Below are 15,899 nucleotides of genomic sequence, written 5' to 3' on the forward strand. Positions count from 1 at the left end.
GTTAAAAAAAGTGATTAATATCTTTAGTAGTCAATGACCATTATATCCCACATTCACCTGGATTAGTTCAATGATTTACTAGAGCAGTTTGAAGCACAAGTGGTTTACATATCGACAACTAATTCCAACTAACCAATCAATTTTGGCATGTTTGATTTCTTTATGAACTCAAACTTAAGGTGTGGATTAGCCAACATCAAATAATGTGCCACATTATATAGGTCTTCTCAAGTGACATGGAATTTTATTATTGAGGCAAGATACAGCCCAATAATAGTAAGGACTCAGCAGCATTAGTGTGTATATCTTCACTCTGCCTTGAATTTGTAATCGGCTTGGGTCTTTAACTTTAAGGTGAATGAGGGAGTTACCAGCAACAAGAGTACCTTACCGATTTTTATATTTACTATCAGATCAGGTTCTGCTTCATCCATGAATATTCTATTAGATTGCTCATAATCTCTTTATTACTTAAAAATGTAGTTATTTGTATTTCTCACAACCCATGCTTTATGTTTTGGATGGTCGAGAACGCAACCATGCTAGGTTTTTTAATCAGGTAACCCAGGAGCATAAATGTGAACAATAATATTAAAAGAAAACATTCCCTTCTCCAATGTCACCTTTAATATTATTCATGGACAGAAAAGGATTGAATTGGGGATCATTCTGAGAAAAAAGGACTTCAAGAGGAGCAGCTTGGTAGATGATTTTATTTTTCAAGGCATTTTTCCAGAGAGAGTTTCCAAACATACATCTTGGAGATTGATTTGGATTCAGCATTGGCAAAAATCAAACCTTTGGGACTTTTCTTCATTTCCACTCATCCCACTTTGTAAGGACGTTCCCAAGGCAATGTTACAACAACAATCTGAGCCAATTGATACCCATCCCTAATCTTCCCTAACTTATTGATTGTTCTGAAGGGGAAGGATTTGTAAGCACATTCAGTGCATAGTCTATCAAACTGGACCATAAATGAGCTCCAAATGGTAAATATATATTCCTGCATTTGGACTTTTCCCTGACAAAATTTTAACAAAAAAGGGCCTCCTGGCAGATATCTTTTTCCTTTAAATTTTCCCTTATCTAATTCCAGAGTTGAATAAGAGATGACAAAATTTAGAGTACAAGCTATACCTATATGATATATGTTATATCTCCAACGAATTTGGATGTATGGACAAGTAGATATAATCTCTTTCCTATATGCATCTGCTTACAAGTTGTTTCTTTTTCTAGACTCGTTTCTTATGAATTATGAATAGGTCAATTTGATAGATATCTACTCTACCCATTACCAATATTTTTCTCTATTCCTTCATTCTTTAATCTTAGATATAATGGTTTATCTCAAACTTCCCCTCCCGTGTTATAATGTATAATGACATCAACAGTGGAATTAGGATAAGCACATCCAAGAAAGTGACATCACATGACGCAAACCAGGCAGCAATTCCTGACTCTGCTTACTGCTTCTAAGACAGGAATATTCCTCGTGTATTTGGTTATTTTCATAGTAGCTTTCTACACATACTGGTTGGAATGCAAATTGCAATCAGCAATATCAGAAACCATTAGCAAACATTGAAATTACTTTAGAAATGGCATTGCTTAATTGATTGCAAAAGAAAATAAAATTCTGAATATACCTTGCCAACTAGGACTTCATTTGTGAAAGGTCCATACACATCTGCAGTGTCAAAAAAAGTGATGCCTCTGTTGAAAGCATAATGAATCAAAGAAATACCATCTTCCTCAGCAACAGGGGCACCATAGAATGCTGAAAGTCCCATACATCCTAAGCCAAGTTTGGAAACCTGTTTGCATTGTAAAATGAGCAGCTATATCAGAAAATAAGAACAGTACAATAACAGGTAAATTGCTCCTCTAGGAAATGTTAAAATTTACATCATAGATCAGATATGCACTCAAAGAATGAAACCTACAAGTCCTAAAACTTGGAATGTAATTTATGCCTATCAAAGCCGAGATCTGTATATAATAAAACTTCTTTAACTTGATTTCCAGAGTGCAAACACTGCATTCTATGGAACCTAAACAGATATTTGTGCACTGTGGAAATTATGAACAGTAATGCAAACTCCAACAGCAATCATTTCAGCTCAATATTATTCAAAAAAGAATATTACAGCAGTTAATACACAGGCATCTTATACTTGCTCTCATTAAAACTCATTAAAACACTCCCGCAGAATGCTTACTAATGTGCTTGTTGACCACTACGTGTCAACTTCCCATAGCAGTACACCCCCTTTTCTTCGCAAAAGGGATAGCGTTTGATCGACGTGTCCGTGCCATTCGACAATCATCGTCGACCTGATCATGTTATGCTGTAAACCCAGTCCGCATGTGTAAATTGTAAATAATCTTAGCAGATCTGAGTCATGTATGTAAATTGCCTAGGTGGACCTAATTTTCTAGTGAGAATCTACGTTCCAGAAGGTTTTTTGTCTCACCGATCCATGATCGGCAGAGTTTACCTTCAGCCTAACCCGAAAGCCGAAATGAATTTTGTCATTAGAATCTTAGGGGAATCCTAGTGTGTTGATCTGCTAGATTATATTTGTGTTGCAAAACTGGGTGGTCTATGAGGGTCTATGTCAAATGGGTTTCTCCCCTTGAGATGTAAAACTGTAAAAGTCATGATGTAAAGTGTCTTGAGCGTTAGAAAATGTTTTAATCCCCTCATAAGTCATAAGTCCTAAGTCCTAGGTCCTAGGTAATTTTTCCAAAGGCTATGTTCGAGGATCCATTTAAAAATAAAAAAATAAAAAAACAATAAAAATTAAAAGATATAAATAATAAAAAAAAAAATTAAAAATAACTAAAAAAAATAAAATAAATAATAATGATAATAAATTAAAAAAATAAAATAAAATAAAATTTTAAAAATAAATAAATAAAATTTGAAAAATAAAATAAAATAATAAAATAATAACAAGTCAAATTTTTGAGTAAATAAATGCAGAATTTTAATTGTTTAATATATTAAAATGCATTTAAAAATTCGACGGATGAGATTAAAAGAAATATTGATCCTCATCGACAGTCGAGATTAGTTGACATGGATCACTCGAACTAGCTGTTGGGAATTTTTTCTTTAAATAGGGTGCTAGGGGTCATTTGAGATGAGATTCGATCTGTGAGTCTTGTGCTGAAGAAAGCTCTCTTGTGTAAACTTTTTCTGGTGCAAATAAAGAAAGACTTTGGGGTTGAAATCTTGCTGGTGTTACTCTCCTGAAGTGCTGTGAGCTGTTTATTTTCTGCATAATTTAATTTTCAGCCATTAGTAATAGCTTGATGTAGAGTACTATTGAACACAGGTATCTTGTTCACTTACTAGGGTTTGAATGGTAATAAGATTTCTGAAATAATGGCAGGTATCTCCATTGCATCTGGAATCTAGTACTGTTTTTTCCCTCTTTATTGATGGTTAAAGTGAGCTGTGCAGGAAACCCTTATTGAGAAGATCAGTGGGCATTTGGGGAAGTTCTCGGCTGAACCAGCCAACTCCCACAAAGCATTCTCTTGTAGAGCCCAGCCAGTTTCGATTCTGGGTCTGACATTTAAAGTTTATTTTTCGAACTGCATGAAAGATTTCTAAAGCATTTCATAGTAAATCTAAAATTCTGAAAATATTCCTATGGCATATTGACAAATCTGGCTATTTAGAGCCTCTGAGCTGTAATTATTGTAATTATTTAGCTGGTTCTTAGGGTTTCTAGGGTTTCATTTCTTTTATATTTTTTGGCATATTCGAGTTCTGGCTATTTGTTTTCAAGTTGCAGGTTACAGGTTGCAGATTTGAAGGTAAGCTTCAATCTTGAAGCCAGATCTAGGCCCTGGAGGGTAAGATCTGGCCTCAAGATCATATATCGCAGGGGTATTTATTTCAGGTCTAGAAATTTTTTTTTTTTTTTGTGGGGTTTTCATTCGGCAAATCTAAAGCAAAAGGATCTGAAATTTTTTATCAGTTTTTCTGGAGAATTTTGTCATCTGTCTGCTGCTGCCTGGGGATTCATTTTCATTTTGGTTGCAGAGAAATTTCGAAATTTTTTTAAGGCCTGCAGATTTTACACTGCTGCCATACATCTGTGCTTTCTTTTCCGGTGGGTTCATTCTCTGCGTTTCCTTTTTTTTCAGCTCTCCCATCAAACTCTCTGCCTCACGCAGCCAACTCCGTCTCTGCCTTTTTCTTTTCTCCTCACCTGCAACAGGAAATACCCACGCCCATTTTTTATCACTTCTCCACGCTTTTCCTCTTTCCGTTGCCCACGGATCTGTGTACTTATCGCTGCCATACCTATATGTTGCAGCAAGCGAAGACAATCCTCAGTAGCCTCTTCAAAAAATTCAGAAAATCCATTGCAAACGTTTTCTGCTAGCAGCAAATTTCCTCACACAATCTCTGCTGTCCACGTGATTAATTTTCTCCCACTGCCAATCCATCCACCCACGTTTCTTCTCGCAACCAGTTCTCTCATCCTTCTATTCCCTCACGCTGCTCACGGCTTCTCCTCCTCATTATCCTGTAAGCCTGCCATAAACCTGCGTTCACTTGCACATTAAACAGCATCAAATAAAAATATTCGAGAGCCTTTGATTTGATATCATTTTATGTATATAAGCATATTAGGTTTTTTTTTTTTTTTTTTTTTTTTTTTTGGGGTTTTTAAGTTAGGTGTTTTCTAATTTAGTTTTGTATGTTATTATAGTTTACGGTGTAGGTAGTTTAGTTTTTTTTTTTACATTTCAATTTTATGATATTCGTTTCATTTGAAATTAATAATCTAAAAAATAAAAATAAAAATATTTTCAATTCAAATTTATTTTTTTTAGTTGTTTTAACTTTTCATTTAAAAAATAATAAAAATAAAAATAAAAATTTCAAAATTAAATTTTCGTTTTCATTTAGATTTTGTTGATGAATAAAAAAAATCTGAAATATTTAAAAAATCCTAAAGAATTTAAAAAAATATATAAAAAAAAATATATTCATAAAAGGTTTTTTAAAATAAAAATAAATAAAGTTCCTTTTTATTTTAGAATCTTACCTTAAAATAGTTTTGTTTTATTTTTTATTTCATGAAAAATAAAAAATTTCATAAAAATTAAAAAATCATAAAAAGTTTTAAATTTTAGATTTTAATGGGTTCATATTTTGCTTTTAGGATTTAGTTGTAGTAATTTTAAATTTCATTTTGTTTAGTTTAGCGTTAATAATTTTAAGTTTCATTTTAATTTTTGCTTAGTTTTGTTTTGTTTTATAAGAAAAAAATGATAAAAATATATATAAAAATTAAAACAATTTGAAAAAACTTAACAAAAAATTGAAAATTCATTTTTGTGGTATCTATGCTCCACTTCTTTATACTTAAATGCGCTTAAATGTTCGTCTAAAGTTAGTTATATGAAAGTGGTAACTAGTCAGCATTTAAATTTTGTGATCGCTTAAAGCATTTAATCTTTTAAAATTTAATTGCTAGATCATTATTAAAGCGTGGAGTTTATTGAATAGCTTGTATCGCTTGGGATATTTGATGATAAATGATTATTTTACAAGGTTCATATTTCTGCAATATTCAATAAATAATCATTTAATCATTAGCTCCTTAAGGCACTGGTACATTAACTTATAAAATCAATCAAGTGTTTGTTTCCCCTTGCTGTGTCTCCCAACCCAACTGGTCCACAGTTGGTCTTCATTCATCCCATAGGGTCTACCCCCCTTAGCCTCGGGAGACAGCTTAAACAGAGAGATCGGGGATCAGGGTGACAGCCCCCCGTCTGAGCGTTGTCGTGACAATCTGTGCGACAACATTTTTTGGCGTCGTTGCCAGGGACATTTTATTCTCGACGTTTCAACGACAATCATCCTTTTCATTTCTTATCCTTTCATCTGGCCCGGCAACACCAACATTTTTTGGCACCGTTGCTGGGGATAGAGTTTTTCTGTCCCTGGCGTTTCAACGACATTCATCTTCTCATATCTTTCTCATCTCTCATTTGAGCTGACAGATTCAGCATTTTTTGGCATCATTTGGATCTTTTCATCACCTTATCTTTCGTCATATCAACAACTACTCTTCAGTTCATTTCTTGTTTGGGTGGCGACTCCATTTCTTTTCATTTATTTTTCCCAGACAAGAAGCCTCTTTCATATCAACTTGTTTGTTGCTTTTTGGCTCCTAGAATTAGATTCATTGTTCAAGTGGCAACTCCACTTATTTCATCTCTTGATTTTCTTGAGCAGAGATCTCTTTCTATCATCCATTTGGTCCCTCGTTATTCATCATGGATTATTCGTTTAAACCATGTCATTTTACTGATGATCTCCATGATATTCCAGAAGTGGCCATTTCTAAATTACCTCTGTTCTCAAGTGGTGATTCAGTCGCTGTTAAAAGACATCTAGGCTTGTTTACTCGTATAATGATCATATATTGTAGACCCCCTCAATATAATCATGAAGATGTCAAAATGTGTCTTTTTGTCTTTTCTTTAGAGGGTGATGCTTTGAATTGGTTTAACAATTGTCCTAAGGATTCTTTCACTTCTTTACAAGACATTGTCAATGCTTTTAAAGATAGATATGGTAATCCAGATAGCTCATTTTTTGCCCCTAAAATTGTGCAACAAAATGAAAGTAATCTTATGAAAGGTTCAGCTGTTGGTGAAAGATTCCAAGACAATTCTTCATATCAGAATGTGCCATCCACATGTACCATTGCAGATCAAATCCATGATAGTGGAAAAGCAGGAACAAATTATAAAACCAGTTTCGACAATGAAAAGGAAAATCAGAGGCAAATTATACAAGAACTAATGTAGCTGGTAAAAAATATGGAGATTAATCAAACTAATTACGCCAATGATGTGAGAAATTTATGCACCCACCTGGAAAAACATAATAGGGAGATGGAGATCATGCAAAATCAACATGCTAAGGAAATTGAGGCCATGAAGACTAATCATGACTCAGAAATTAGTTCTATGCAAAGCAAGTTATCAGGCTTAGAGGAAAATATGATGACCATGAAAGCTAATCATGACTCAGAAATTAATTCTATGCAAAACAAGTTATTAACTATGGATGAAGAAATGACTATCATGATGTTTGATCATAATAATCAGTTGGCTACCATGCAAGCAAATCATAAGGAAGAGATGAACTCTATGCAGCATTGTTTGATGACCATAAAGGAAAAAGACGATAAAATAATAAAAGATATGGAAGCAAATCAGATATGTCTTCAGAAAAAGTTATTGACCATGGAAGAAGACCACGCCAGGGAAATCAGTGCTATAAAGGTTGAACACTCTAGTCAAATAGATGCCATTAAAATACAGGTTCAGAAATTTCAACAATGGTCAGAGGATGAAAGAAACCAGGGAATGTCAATAAATCAAGAGCCTCCTTATCTGTTACAGCCAGCTCCATCATATTATGAAGTCCTTTGTTCCATTGAAAAGTGGATAATTGAAGATGACCTATATAAAAGGGAGATTAATAATCAGATTGATGCTCACACAGTTAATCCACCAGCCATTGAAGATCAAGTTATAACTAATGGCACCTGTGAGATTGATCCATCATCCTTGGCAGGGCAGATGCAGAATGAAGAAAAACGTGTCACGCATATCTTACATACTTGATCTGAGAGCTTTGAAGCAGAAAGTTCCACGTCAACAGTAATACAGCCTGCCAGGAAGAAAAAGCACAAGAGAAAGAGAACAAGAAGAAGATCTGATGCATCAGACGGTCGCGAGCAGCTTGACTTTCGGATAGGAAAAATTCCTACCATATGCAGAATTGGACATGGCACATCCGACAAGCAGCCGACAGATTTGCCTGAAAACAGGCAAATGCTTAGTATACACTATATTGAACACATGTGATGCCGTGGGGCATCCTTTGTATTGTATTTCTAACTCAGTATTTTCATTTCTGTTTTAGGATTAGATTTACTTTTTCATGTTGTTAGACTAGTTAATAAATGAAGAGCTTATATCTTTCATGTGCTTAATGTTATATGATGATTTTTTGGACGGATGCTACTTATATTTTGTTGTGTGTTGCATGGATGCAGATTCTGGATTCTCACATTCCTGCAGTGCAGCAAAGTGTCCCCAAGTAGAGCCAGATGTTGACCACTACGTGTCAACTTCCCATAGCAGTACACCCCCTTTTCTTCGCAAAAGGAATAGCGTTTGATCAACGTGTCTGTGCCATTCGACAATCATCATCAACCTGATCATGTTATGTTGTAAACCTTGTCCGCATGTGTAAATTGTAAATAATCTTAGCAGATCTGAGTCATGTATGTAAATTGCCTAGGTGGACCTAATTTTCTAGTGATAATCTACGTTCCGGAAGGTTTTTTGTCTTACCGATCCATGATCGGCAGAGTTTTCCTTCAGCCTAACCCGAAAGCCGGAATGAATTTTGTCATTAGAATCTTAGGGGAATCCTAGTGTGTTGATCTACTAAATTATATTTGTGTCGCAAAACTGGGTGGTCTATGAGGGTCTATGTCAAATGGGTTTTCCCCCTTGAGATGTAAAATTGTAAAAGTCATGATGTAAAGTGTCTTGAGGGTTAGAAAATGTTTTAATCCCCTCATAAGTCATAAGTCCTAAGTCCTAGGTCCTAGGTAATTTTTCCAAAGGCTAAGTTCGAGGATCCATTTAAAAATAAAAAAAATAAAAAAACAATAAAAAATAAAAGATATAAATAATAAAAAAATAAAATTAAAAATAACTAAAAAATTAAAATTAAAATTAAAAACATAATAATAAAAAATTAAAAAAATAATAATAAAAAATAAAATAAAATAAAATTCTAAAAATAACTAAAAAAAATAAATAAAATTTGAAAAATAAAATAAAATAATAAAATAATACAAGTCAAATTTTTGAGTAAATAAATGCAAAATTTTAATTGTTTAATATATTAAAATGCATTTAAAAATTTGACGGATGAGATTAAAAGAAATCTTGATCCTCATCGACGATCAAGATTAGTTTAAAATGGATCACTGGAACTAGCCGTTGGGAATTTTTTCTTTAAATAGGGTGCTAGGGGTCATTTGAGATGAGATTCGATCTGTGAGTCTTCTGCTGAAGAAAGCTCTCTCTTGTAAAGTTTTTCTGGTGCAAATAAAGAAAGATTTTGGGGTTGAAATCTTGCTGGTGTTACTCTCCTGAAGTGCTGTGAGCTGTTTATTTTCTGCATAATTTTATTTTCAGCCATTAGTAATAGCTTGATGTAAAGTATTGTTGAACACAGGTATCTTGTTCACTTACTAGGGTTTGAATGGTGTTAAGTTATGGTATGTTCTATGCTTATAACAGTTTACTTCTTTTTCTTATTATATTCCACCGATTAGCAATCACATGTACATAAAGTAAAATGCAGATAGAACATTAAACGATCGACAAAAACAAGCCAAGACAAGAGACACAAGATGTGGCGGCTAGCCAGGGACAAACCCCACAATGTGTGGGGAAACCCTTTGATCAAATCTTCTTTTATCTTCAATAATTCAGCAGAGAGAAATAGTACGATAAATCTGATTCATATCAGCAGTAGCAAACCCTAGATCAGTAGCATCAACATTAGCGGTTTCATTATCAAACTAGGGCAGACCATATCTCACAAACCGACAGTCGGATTGACTTCATTCCACCACCAAAAGTTTCGGCTTCCAGAGGAGGTTCAGATGAACCTACAGCGCAGTTCAGATGAGGAGATCTTCTAGGCCACGCAAGTCAATCTTTACTTTTGCAGTTGCAGCTTCAGTTTCAGCAGTTTCCTGCTTCAAACTAGGGCAGTCGATATCTTGCAAACCGTTCATCGGATTGACTTCATTCCACCACCAAAAGTTGCGGCTTTCAAAGGAGGTTCAGATGAACCTACAGCGCAGTTCCAAAGAGGAGATCTTCTAGGCCACGCAAGTCAATCTTTACTTCTGCAGTTTCAGCTTCAGTTTCAGCAATTTCCGGCTTCAAACTAGGGCAATCGATATCTTGCAAACCGTTCGTCGGATTGACTTCATTCCACCACCAAAAGTTGCGGCTTTCAAAGGAGGTTCAGATGAACCTACAGCGCAGTTCCAAAGAGGAGATCTTCTAGGCCACGCAAGTCAATCTTTACTTCTGCAGTTGCAGCTTCAAATTCAACAGCTTCCGGCTTCACATGTGAGAGAGAGAGACCCATTTCAGCGCAGTAGAGAAGAGACTCATATCTGCGCAGTAGAGAGAGAGAGAGATGTGATGAGATGAGTGAGTCCAAATGAGTAAAATTCCTCTTATATTTATACACAATGTTGGTGGGTGAATAGATGCGACTGTTGGGCTTCTAAGCCTACATGAGTTGTAGGTCGGCTTGATAATAATTCCATAATCAAAATAAATTCATATCTCCATGAATACTTATCGAAATTGGATGATCTTTATATCAATCCTACACCTCTCGACGAGAGGAATATAATAAAAATATTATTAGCCATGAATAAGATGACCCACATGAAGTTTTGCCCTGGTTGCCAATTTTAACAAATGGTAATAAGATTTCTGAAATAATGGCAGGTATCTCCATTGCATCTGGAATCTAGTACTGTTTTTTCCCTCCTTATTGATGGTTAAAGTGAGTTGTGCAGGAAACCCTTATTGAGAAGATCAGTGGGCATTTGGGGAAGTTCTCGGCTGAACCAGCCAACTCCCACAAAACATTCTCTTGTAGAGCCCAGCCATTTTCGATTCTGGGTTTGACATTTAAAGTTTATTTTTCGAATTGTGTGAGATATTTCTAAAGCATCTCATAGTAAATCTTAAATTCTGAAAATATTCCTATGGCATATTGACAAATCTGGCTATTTAGAGCCTCTAAGCTGTAATTACTGTAATTATTTAGCTGGTTCTTAGGGTATCTAGAGTTTCATTTTGTTTATATTTTTTGGCATATTCGAGTTCTAGCTGTTTGTTTTCAGGTTGCAGATTTGAAGGTAAGCTTCAATCTTGAAGCCAGATCTAGGCCCTGGACGGTAAGATCTGGCCTCAAGATCATATATCGCAGGGATATTTATTTCAGGTCTGGAAATTTTTTTTATTTTATTTTTTGTGGGGTTTTCATTTGGCAAATCTGAAGCAAAAGGATCTGAAATTTTTTATCAGTTTTTCTAGAGAATTTTGTCAGCTGTCTACTGCTGCCTAGGGATTCATTTTCATTTTGGTTGCAGAGAAATTTTGAAATTTTTTTAAGGCCTGCAAATTTTACACTACTGCCATACATCTGTGCTTTCTTTTCCGGCGGGTTCATTCTTTGCGTTTCCTTTTTTTTCAGCTCTCCCATCAAACTCTCTACCTCACGCAGCCAACTCCATCTCTGCCTTTTTCTTTTCTCCTCACCTGCAACAGGAAATACCCACGCCCATTTTTCATCACTTCTCCACGCTTTTCCTCTTTCCGTTGCCCACGGATCTGTGTACTTATCGCTGCCATACCTGTACGTTGCAACAAGCGAAGACAATCCTCAGTAGCCTCTTCAAAAAATTCAGAAAATCCATTGCAAACGTTTTCTGCTAGCAGCAGATTTCCTCACGCAGTCTCCGCTGTCCATGTGATTAATTTTCTCCCGTTGCCAATCCATCCACCCATGTTTCTTCTCGCAACCAGTTCTCTCCTCCTTCTATTCCCTCACGCTGCTCACCGCTTCTCCTCCTCATTATCCCGTAAGCCTGCCATAAACCTGCGTTCACTTGCACATTAAACAACATCAAATAAAAATATTCGAGAGCCTTTGATTTGATATCATTTTATGTATATACGCATATCAGGTATTTTTTCTATATTATATATATATATATATATATATATTGGGGTTTTTAAGTTAGGTGTTTTCTAATTTAGTTTTGTATGTTATTATAGTTTACGATGTAGGTAGTTTAGTTTTTTTTATACATTTCAATTTTATGATATTCGTTACATTTAAAATTAATAAATCTAAAAAATAAAAAATAATATATTTTCAATTCAAATTTTTTTTTTTAAATAATAATAATAATAAAAATAAAAATTTCAAAATTAAATTTTTGTTTTCATTTAGATTTTGTTGATGAATAAAAAAAATCTGAAATATTTAAAAAATCCTAAAACATTTAAAAATATATATATATATATTCATAAAAGGTTTTTTAAAATAAAAATAGATAAAGTTCCTTTTTATTTTAGAATCTTACCTTAGAATAGTTTTGTTTTATTTTTTATTTCATGAAAAATTAAAAATTTCATAAAAATTAAAAAATATAAAAAGTTTTAAATTTTATATTTTAATAGGTTCATATTTTGCTTTTAGGATTTAGTTGTAGTAATTTTAAATTTCATTTAGTTTAGTTTAGCGTTAATAATTTTAAGTTTCATTTTAATTTTTTGCTTAGTTTTGTTTTGTTTTATAAGAAAAAATGGATAAAAATATATATAAAAATTAAAAAAATTTGAAAAAGCTTAACAAAAAATTGAAAATTCATTTTTGTGGTATCTATGCTCCACTTCTTTATAGTTAAATGCGCTTAAATGTCCGTCTAAAGTTAGTTATATGAAAGTGGTAACTAGTCAGCATTTAAATTTTGTGGTCGCTTAAAGCATTTAATCTTTTAAAATTTAATTGTTGGATCATTATTAAAGCGTGGAGTTTATTGAATAGCTTGTATCGCTTGGGATATTCGATGATAAATGATTGTTTTACAAGGTTCATATTTCTGCAATATTCAATAAATAATCATTTAACCATTAGCTCCTTAAGGCACTGGTACATTAACTTATAAAATCAATCAAGTGCTTGTTTCCCCTTGCTGTGTCTCCCAACCCAACTGGTCCACAGTTGGTCTTCATTCATCCCATAGGGTCTACCCCCCTTAGCCTCGGGAGACAGCTTAAACGGAGAGATCGGGGATCAGGGTGACAGCCCCCGGTCTGAGCGTTGTCGTGACAATCTGTGCGACAACAGTGCTCATCCTCACTCTTTTATAGACCACAGAAGAGAGGTACAAAATGGGCAATGAATGGCTCTGGTGGAGTGCCCCACCCAAATTCCGAAGTAGACTCCACTACTCAAAATAAAGCACACCAACTAGCCAAGAGAAATGCATCCCACTTCACTCGTAGGGAATGCCTAGGTATGTGTACCCTCAAGGAAAGTCAAGTGCTTTCATTAAATGTGCCATTAAGTATGCATATGCCCTGTTACCCCTCATTTCAGCAAGGGTACACAGTTATTTTCGCTTTTCACAACAACATTGTAATTCCAAAAAGATGTAAGTCAAAAGCCTTGTAGGCCATGTGAGGTTATGCATTACACTGTGTTGCACTGGTTTTGAGGATGGCAGAACGGCGAGGACAGGGGGACGCGTCCCCGGAATGGCTAGAGTGCACAGCGAAAATTTTCTGGAGACTGTGGATTGGGGACAGCAATTATATATATATATATATTGTTCAAGAATCTCGAATAATTTAAAAAGAGTTGAGTGACATTCCATTATTGGCCACTAAACATGGGCTTTAGCTTTAGGAAGCTTCACTGTAACTACTTTCAATTTGTAATAAGGTCCGTGAAGTATCTATTACAAAGAACTACCTTTATAGAAGTTTTTTTCCACATATTTCTTGTTAATGATGACTATGTTAAACATAAAAGGCATTCCCTTCTCAATAGGCTTTGCAAACTTTTATCGCTGTGTTGAAAACCACTATAAAATACTTTGGTTTTTTAAAGGTATTAAATTCATATTTTAGATTAAGGGGATTGTATAGGAATCTATTTAAACATATAGTACCAAATCCAAGTTACTACAATCTAATTGTTTTCACAACACTTGAAGTTGAGATGTGTTGATTTGGGGTAGCATCAGATGTGCTCTAGCCACGAAAATTAGTGGGGAGGCTAAGGCACATGAGATCTCCAATACCCAGAAAGGGTTTGGGCAGATTCTAAACAGTTTGGAAGATATTAAAATAATTAATATTTTTAATGAAATAAAATATTAATGTGAATTAATATAAAACTGTGTTAGAATAGTCCAAAAGTCATGGATCAAGCCAGATCTTATCTTAGCCGTTGATTAGGGACTTAATCTCGGCCATTGATTTGTCAACGAGAAAAGTATAAGAGGAGGCTTGAGGGTCACTTGGAGAACACACTGAGAGAGACCTGTCAGTTCAATTCCTGGAGCGGGGTTAGCTGAGAAATTGAACCAGTGGTCTGGTGAGCAATCAGGAGGCAGCAAGTACGGAGCAGAGAATCGGGATTAGCCACTGGGGATCAACGCTGAGGCAGGAGAGGCAGACGCAGAGGCAACAGAACACTGCGCAGTCACTAGCTGGGCCTGCATAGGTGACGCAGAGAGGCCCAGGGCTGACGCAGTCAAGTAGGGGCTGATGCAGATGGTTTGAGAGCCATGCAAAGGTCAGCCGGGCTAACGTTGGGATTGGGATAAGTGCTGGAGAATTATTTTTCTCTATGGGTAAGCCAGTTTGACACCCTTTTGTACTGAAGAATTGCTGAATAATAAAATCCTCCCTTGCTGCATTGGTTTTCCCACATTGGGTTTTTCCAGGGACTGTTGTCCAAAATATCTGTGTCAATGTGTTAATGCTTGTGCATATGTTTGTTTCTGTATTACGGTGTGATATCTGTAGCAGTATTTATTTTAATGTTTATTGACGTAATTTCATAAATAATTATTGTGGAATAAGTAGGAAAAATAAATTAGTTGTTGTAGTGATAGAATTTTCACATGGTATCAGAGGGAGTAATCAGAGACAAAGGGAAAATCAGTTATGAGTCGAGACCACAATGTAGAGGCATCCACGTCAGGGGACTCACATAGATTTTCAAAAGATTGCACAAGAGAAAGAGATTTCGATTTCTCTATGTTGGTTTCCAGGTTTGAAGAAGAAGTGGCGTGTATGACTAGTGCTGCATCATCAGAAGTATGGTATATAGACAATGGAGCTTCGTGGCATATAACAGGAATCAGGGAGTGTTTTTCAGAATATCGAGAAGAGAAGATGAACTTTCATATCACCATGGAGAACAAGGCAAAGAGTACTCTAGTAGGGAAGGGTACCATAGTTTTTCAAATAGAATCAGGAGAACGGTTCCATGCTACAAATGTGCTGCATGCACTAGGATTGGGGATAAAATTATTTTCCATATCGCAACTACAAGGCAAGGGCTACGACATCTACTTCATCAAGGAGAAGGTATATGTCAAACACCCGAGCTAGAAAAAGAAAGTGCAAATTGGGATCAAAAGTAATCAGTGGTATAGATTGCAACTAGAATCACCAATGGCACTAATAGGCAGTCATGGAGACAAGGACTTGAGCGAACTATGGCACAAAAGAATGGATCACTTGCACCATGGAGCTCTAAGAATTCTCAGGAGCACTGTAATAGGAGTTCCAGATCTGAGTACGGAACGAGATGATGTATGCAGGGGATGTGCTCTAGGAAAGTATGTCAAGGCAGCATTTCCTAGGAGTAAACATAGGGCCAATAGTGTACTAGGATTGATACACTTTGATATTTGCGGACCTATGTCCGTCAAAGCTCTCAGTGGTGCCGAGTATTTCCTTACCTTCATTGATGACCACTCAAGGAAAACTTGGATTTATTTTCTGAAAACCAAGGATGAGGTTTTCTGTCGATTCAAGGAGTTCAAGGCTCTGGTGGAGAATCTGACTAGGAAGAAAATAAAAGTTTTGCACTCAGATAATGGTGGAGAATATGTCGATAAAGACTTCATTGATTTTTGCGCTAAGGAGGGCATCAGAAGAGAGTGGACAGCTCCATATAATCCGGAGCAGAATGGGAT

General features: G+C 35.3%; 1 protein-coding gene across 2 annotated transcripts in view; it reads right to left on the reverse strand.

Moving 5' to 3' along the window:
- LOC149242105 (putative aldo-keto reductase 1) overlaps positions 1 to 15,899 on the reverse strand; it is a 458,988-nt gene that overhangs the window by 287,512 nt on the left and 155,577 nt on the right. For both annotated transcript variants that reach the window (XM_089374177.1, XM_089374176.1), the window contains exon 2: positions 1,653 to 1,820. In XM_089374177.1, coding sequence (XP_089230303.1) covers positions 1,653 to 1,820 — 168 coding nt within the window. The remainder of the gene's footprint in view (positions 1 to 1,652; positions 1,821 to 15,899) is intronic.

The sequence above is a fragment of the Pinus tabuliformis genome, chromosome 8 (genome assembly GCF_031772625.1).
Source record: "Pinus tabuliformis cultivar Carrire ecotype Pingquan chromosome 8, CPIR1, whole genome shotgun sequence".
In the NCBI taxonomy this organism is placed as follows: Eukaryota; Viridiplantae; Streptophyta; class Pinopsida; order Pinales; family Pinaceae; genus Pinus; species Pinus tabuliformis.